At 45.0% G+C, this 7,500-nt stretch overlaps 1 protein-coding gene across 1 annotated transcript in view; it reads right to left on the bottom strand.

Moving 5' to 3' along the window:
- LOC308367543 (rapamycin-insensitive companion of mTOR-like) overlaps positions 1-7,500 on the bottom strand; it is a gene marked incomplete at both ends in the record, with an annotated part of 50,586 nt that overhangs the window by 20,729 nt on the left and 22,357 nt on the right. The window contains 8 exon segments of the mRNA XM_080841478.1: positions 67-143; positions 761-925; positions 1,574-1,700; positions 2,536-2,735; positions 3,800-3,935; positions 4,350-4,396; positions 4,837-4,938; positions 7,291-7,456. Coding sequence (XP_080697604.1) covers positions 67-143; positions 761-925; positions 1,574-1,700; positions 2,536-2,735; positions 3,800-3,935; positions 4,350-4,396; positions 4,837-4,938; positions 7,291-7,456 — 1,020 coding nt within the window.

Here is a 7,500-nt window from a genome sequence, read left to right as displayed (position 1 = left end):
CACACACAAAACACACACACACACACACACACACACGCACACACAAATGTCTGTTGTTCCACTGACCGTAAAAGCAGCAATACACCCTTGTCTCCAAGGTGGGTGAGTGCTGGTTTCAAATGAATAAGTGCATGTAGATTCGCCTAAAAAACAAGCCCACGCAAACTGAATTAGTTTTCACGGAAGACGATCTGTGCAAATTCACTCACGAAAGGGAACCTATGACACACAGGACAACGTTAGCAGACATAGCTGGGCCATCGTAAATGACACAGCAGGGCGAGAGAGCAACAGCCCGCAGTGGAAAGGCAAATGATCACATGACTTAGAAGACATCACTAATGACCACATCAAATTGCTAACCCTTCCTGTGTTAACTACATTAGAAGGCTATTTAATTTAATTTAGACAGCCGCAAAGTGACAAGACGACAAGAAGTCATTCCAGCGTGATGTAATATGATAAGGATATCTAGAATCTACAATGTTGAACCTAAAATGACATTCTACAAAGCCTGCGTTTGATGTGATTCTACATAATTACAATTATAACATTACATTTAGTCATTTAGCAGACGCTTTTATCCAAAGCGACTTACAAGGATGTATACACATTTTACATCTACACTGATGGCACACTGCACATCAGGAGCAATAAGGGGTTCAGTGTTTTGCTCAAGGACACTTTGACAGGGAATCGAACTAGCAACCTTCTGATAACTAAACGACTTCATATTAACATCATCACTCAGTCTGCCCACCTTGTCCTCGCAGGCCTCGTCCAGGATGTCCAGCGCCTCGACGGAGATGGCCTTGTTGCGGTCGTGCAGCTGCGTGACCAGCAGCTCCATGCCCCAGTTGCTGAAGAACTCCACGTTGGCGCGCAGCAGCACGCGCAGGTGCTTGGTGGCGTACAGGCGAGAGTTCTGCGGTAAAGCAAACCATCAGCGTTCAGAGACACAGCATGGGACGGATGTAGGCAACATGTTATTTCAATGAGAACAGGGACATACATTTATCAATTTAACAAGCATAGATTGATTGATTACTTCAGGGTACTTTTATGAGTATGTCAGCACAGGATCCACTTGGGGTTAAGGTAGCGTTAAGTTTGGCGTTGTTATGACTACTGCGTATGTACTGGACGTAAAAGTACTGTACTAAAAGTTTTTTTATTCATTAGCCTTCTTCGAACTCTATAAAGGAGCGTCATGTGGCAACAAATTTGGCATTAAATTGTCAGCTACCCTTTCATACCAGTAAGCTAACAGGCGTGTATGTATTCAATGAGATGAATCCTGCTGTGAAGCTAGCCTGTGTTGACGTGTAACCTGTAACAACGCTTTAGCCTATGGCTGTGTTGACGTGTAACCGGTAACCACGCTTTAGCTTGGAATGATCAGCCTTTGAGCCAAGATGGCAACGCATGACTGAGGTATCTAAGAAAACCCCTAAAAAGCTGCTAGAAACATGAGGGCGGCCATTATGTGTGCCTGTAGTTCAGAGGGGGCCTGAATGACAGCATATGGGAGCTGGTCCAAAGCCTGTTTAGAGCGGAGTGGTGCGTCTCTTACGTCCGTGGCCGCGGTCAGGATCTTGGACAGGATGACCCTGGCCAGGCCGTCCCGACTGTAGTCCAGTGTGGACACGGTCAGCTTCAGCAGGTGGTCCTGGTTCTTCAGGGAGCAGAGGTTCAGCAGACTGGATCAGAACCGGAGAGAGAGAGGCTCACATTAAGAGCAGGAAGTCTCACGGACGCGTTCTTAAGAGTTCTGAAAGGGCTCATGTTCTCAACATTTAAGAGGTTCTGCATAATCAGCTCTTTTACAAGTGTTGATTAGAGGACATTCTTGTAATCCTGTGGGCTAAAAGCCTGACAGGAAAAAAACTCTGAGGAACTAATTCTGCAAAGCAACCTATGTGGACTCTTTTCAGTGCAAACAGCACCCTCTAGTGTCAACATGTAGGACCTATCCCATCAAGCCCCTGTCCCATCAAGACACAACAGAGGATTTACTCAGTTCAATACCATGGCCCCTTTTTCAGGATAAATTCCATGTTGATTTAAAACCTGTGGGACAACACTGGAGTCTTTACGAAACCTTTCAAAACCCGTCTTCTCTTTTGTAGTGGTCTAATTGTTATAGGTTGACCACTGCATGCAAAAAAACCAAGAGTAAAACCCTGTAGGCTGGAGGCTGGAGTTGTTTGGTGAGGGTTGAGGGCTCACTAGCGGAAGACGCCACACTCCTCCAGCATCTTAACTCACCACTGGAAGACGACACACTTCTCTAACTCACCACTGGAAGACGACACACTTCTGCAGCATCTTAACTCACCACTGGAAGACGCCACACTTCTCTAACTCACCACTGGAAGACGCCACACTTCTCTAACTCACCACTGGAAGACGCCACACTTCTCTAACTCACCACTTGAAGACGCCACACTTCTCCAGCATCTTAACTCACCACTGGAAGACGCCACACTTCTCCAGCATCTTAACTCACCACACTTCTCCAGCATCTTAACTCACCACTGGAAGACGCCACACTTCTCCAGCATCTTGACGCCGTTGGGGTGTGCGGAGAGCGTGCCCAGGAAGAGGAAGTAGTGCTGGCTGAGCGTGGTGAGCAGCCCGTTGGTCTGGAGGCTGCGGTCCGGCTTCAGCCCCGACGCGGACGTGAGCCACTGGACCACATCCTTCACCAGCTCCTCCAGGTAGCCCTGGCCATCCTGTGGGGGCCAGAGACATGAGTGGCAAACATGTGCGCAACTATATATATATACACTCACACACACATAGATAGTACACATGTACACATGCATTCACACAAGTGCACACACACACACACACACACACACACACACACACACACACACACACACACACCAGCATACGTGAATATACACCCCTGTACACACACTCACACATATACACACACCAATCTCTATCAAGATATTAGTGTGGATTAATATTTAGCCCCATTTTCTATAGGTTCAATGAGTGCACACACATGTTTGTGTGTGTGTGTGTGTGTGTGTGTGTGTGTGTGTGTGTGTGTGTGAGAATTTGTGGTTGTTGGCAAGTAATTGTGAAGACAAAAGAATGTTGCACAAGAATGAATGCTGCTAACCTCTTCTGTTTAGAACTCCTAAAACCTTCAACCTTAACCTTCTATTAATAACGTAACTTTGGTTAATAATTTAATGAATAACTACAACCAGAATGAATAGTTAAATATATTTTATGAGACTGATATACAAGATTGCTTTATGAGACTGATCTTTGACTGATCTTTGTTTTGACCACTGTTGTAGACACCAGACGTTGTGTGGCGCCCTCGTGTGTTCAACTTAATTGATCTGCTATTGTGTTGAATGGTTGATGGCTGGGAGATCACCAACATATTATTAGAGCTGTTGTCAGGATAGTTGTCTGGGTGGCGTCGTAAGGACAGTGTTACTATTGTAGTGTACCCAAACGTATTACAGTATAACCTACAGTATTTTGGTGCCTGTGTGAAGCTGGTACCCATTGCACCTACAGTGTGTGTGTGTGTGTGTGTGTGTGTGTGTGTGTGTGTTAGTGTGTAAGTGTGTTAGTGTGTTAGTGTGTTAGTGTGTTAGTGTGTGTGTGTGTGTGTAAGTGTGTGTAAGTGTGTGTGTGTGTGTGTGTAAGTGTGTGCGTGTGTGGGTTAGTGTGGGTGTGTGTGTAAGTGTGTGTGTGTGTAAATGTGTGTGTGTAAGTGTGGGTGTGTGTGTAAGTGTGTGTGTGTGTCGTCTGCTTCCTCTCTCACCTCGTCTGACTCGAGCAGGAACTCGATGAACTGGCACCCCACCACGGTCAGCTGCTTGGCCTTGCTGTGGTCCAGCTCCAGGCCGGCGTACAGCTTACTGCTGGGCTTATAGAAGAACAGCAGCCGCCGCACAAACCTGCACACACACACACACACACACACACACACACACACACACAGAGAGCATACGCCAGACTGAGCAGAAGAAAACACGTGCACAAATACACACAAGTACTCACACACAAAAAATATACAGGAAGACAAGCATGAACACACACACAAACACACACACACACACACACACACACACACGTGTGTGCATGCACAAGTGTGAACACACACACAAATACACGCACACACACACAGACACACACGCATCACACAGATACACACAGGGCTTGCCACAGACACACACAGACACAGACACAGACACAGACACACACATACACACAGGGCCTGACAGAGACACACACATACACACACACACACACAGACACAGGTCCAAACCCCATCACCCCAGGGAAGGGTAGATAAACGGATCTGGTCTTACTTGTGCATCGGCTCATCTTTATTGTTCCGCAGGCTTATATTTGGCCACTGAAGAACAACAACAACAACAACAGACAGGGAAGAGGAGAGAGGTTGCATTAATGTCCCTTAAGTAGTTTTAAAGCTATTTTAAAATATATAAGGCGCTGGCGTTAGGGTTAAAAATGTAAATTATTTCATGGAGTCGAACTGACAAGTATTATAGAAGAATTAAAGTGCCTGTACGCACACATACGCACGCACACACACACACACACACACGCACACAGTACTTATGGTGGTGTTCACATACACACACACACAGTACTAATGGTGGTGTACACACACACACGCACATTGCTAATGATGGTGTCCACACACACACACACATAGTGCTAATGGTGGTGTACACACACATTCACACGCACAAACACTGCTAATGGTGGTAAACTCACACACGCGCACACACACACACACATTGTCTTGTTGAGATGTGGGCTTTCCCTCACCTTGAGTATAGTGCTGATGAGAACCCAGTTCCAGTCCAGGTTGTGTTTGTGGTTGAGGATGTGGCTGTCTCTCAGATTCCCCATCAGTGCCTCCTCAGTGTCCTGAAACACAAGGTCAAGGTCAACCTCAAGGTCATCCTCACTCACTTTAACCATTAGTGCCTCCTCAGTGTCCTAGAACACAACGTCAAGGTCAACATCAAGGTCATCCTCACTCACTTTAACCATTAGTGCCTCCTCAGTGTCCTAGAACAAAAGGTCAAGGTCAACCTCAAGGTCATCCTCACTCACTTTAACCATTAGTGCCTCCTCAGTGTCCTAGAACAAAAGGTCAAGGTCAACCTCAAGATCAACCTCTCTTACTTTAACCCTTAGTGCCTCCTCAGTGTCCTAGAACACAAGGTTAAGGTCAACCTCAAGGTCAACCTCACTCTAACAACACACACTCAACAGCAGCTTAAACCTCCTCACTTCAAGCAACTGCTGATTCCACAGCATAATTAAGCAATATAGCACGAGTGGATTATCCCTTACCTACCCCACTCCCACGAGTGCTATATTGCTTTTATATAACAATTCTACAGTCAACAAATTAACATTTCAACACGAAGTTATTGATTCTAAATGGTTTATTTTGCCATTGTTTCTCCGCAACAAAAAATAGTTCCATTGAAAAAAACTTTGAATTAGCGGTTATCATCAATGCGAATGTTTCATCGCGGAGTGATTTATATTTAGCTGTGAAAAGTCCCGTAACTGTAGGTATGTTGACGAATAACCTATAGCATGGAACGCCTCTCGTCCAATCAGAAACAGCTAAATTACGCGTTAGAACCCAATTGTTTTATAAATACAAAATATATCATGATCACCCAGTTCCTTCCGGAAATACTGGTCTTCAGTGGAGACAATTACCAGAAGGCCGTATCTCTTCACAGATCCATTAGTGTCCTAAGGTGCACTTAGAGGGGTCCAGTTGTCTGGAAGTCAACCTCTCACCACATCATGGAGCCATAACTATGCATTATCTTGAATTAGCACTGGCCTGCTACACAGTTAGGTGCAGAAACAGACATAAATCGAAGCGGAGGGTTGTTGCTTCACCCTGAAGGGGCTTATATTCCCGACAATGACCGGCGTTGTATACATTATCCCGCTTATTATACGGCTACTTGCCAAAACAAAAAAATAACTTACACAGTGTGTCTTTTTACAATTTATTTGTTACTATACGTAGTGTTAAAAAGCAGAGCAATAGTTCGCCAAAGACGTTGAACTTCAAAGACGTTGAACATTCTTTAGAACACAGCTTCTAAACTGTCCGCTGAAACTCCATTGATAAGTTACCGGACTACTTGCGCAGTGCTACGAAAGACGTGAATCAGAGGCAAAAAGGCCAATTTCCTTGCGGTCATTATTGCATAGCAAAAGTCCGCTATCGGTTAATAACGGACCGCAGAACGTTGGGAAGCCCAATTCAAGTGAATGGAGCATTCTACAGCATTAAGAAGAGCCGTGTAATAAGGTGCACTTAGAGGGGTCCAGTTGTCTGGAAGTCAACCTCTCACCACATTACGGGCGCCATAACTATGCATTATCTTGAATTAGCACTGGCCTGCTACACATTTAGGAGCTGAAACAGACATAACTCCTCACACCATCACTGTATGAAGTCATTTTAATGCTTAGCCACCCCCTCCACAGATCGACATATTTATGTGCAACATACCTCAGGGGGAGCATTTGTACTCTATACCACTGCACTTTGTTTGTGCCCTTAATCTGCTTTAGCTAATTGTGTTGTTGTGCTGTTATATGTTGTCTCTCCTGGCACCAACAGGAGCAGCGCTTTACATTTCGTTGTATGCAGATACAATAATAATAATAATGATAATAATAATAATAATACATTTTATCTGTATTGCACTTTGGATTATACAAATCTCAAACTGCTAAATGACAATAAAGGCTTTTATATTTCAGTTTCATCTTGGGAACTAGGGCTGTATGCACACATCAACACACATTTAGTAAGTGGATCTGGCACATTCAAATGAATAATACTTTTAAAAAAATCAGCCCCATAAATCAGATAACAAAAAATAGATCAAACTAAGTTAGCGTAGCCACAAGTCATTTTTCCTGCTAAAATGCCATTCAACTAGCAGGATCCACTGGCTTCCCTTGTGAATTCAAATAATAGCATTCCTTTATTTCTGACTGCCCTAACATGTTCTTTGTCTTTCTCTTCATAAGCCTTGCTATTTTCTGACCCTAGGTCATTAGGGTTTCTGTGATGTGCGTGTGGTTCGGAGCAGAGCTCATACTTTTTAATTCTGAAAATGTCCCTTTGGGGCCGGTAGCACTTGCACGTCGGACTGAGACACACACACACACACACACACACACACACACACACAAACACACACACACGGTTTGGAGCGGAGCTCGTACTTTGATGCTGTAGATGTCCCTCGGGGGCCGGACGGGCTGCTCTCTGCAGTAGTGGCCCGCCACTGACTTGCGGATGATGTGGTCCAGGTACAGGCTGTTGGGCTTGGGCCCACGCTTCTTCTTCTCGTGGAAGCGCTTCAGGTAGTTCACGGCAGCACTCGCCCGTCTGACACACACACAGAGGCACACACACACACACACACACACACA

The sequence above is a fragment of the Sprattus sprattus genome, assembly GCF_963457725.1.
Source record: "Sprattus sprattus genome assembly, chromosome: 7".
Taxonomy (NCBI): Eukaryota; Metazoa; Chordata; class Actinopteri; order Clupeiformes; family Clupeidae; genus Sprattus; species Sprattus sprattus.
The sequence above is the reverse complement of the archived record's forward strand: the minus strand, read 5'-3'. Positions and strand labels throughout refer to the sequence as shown.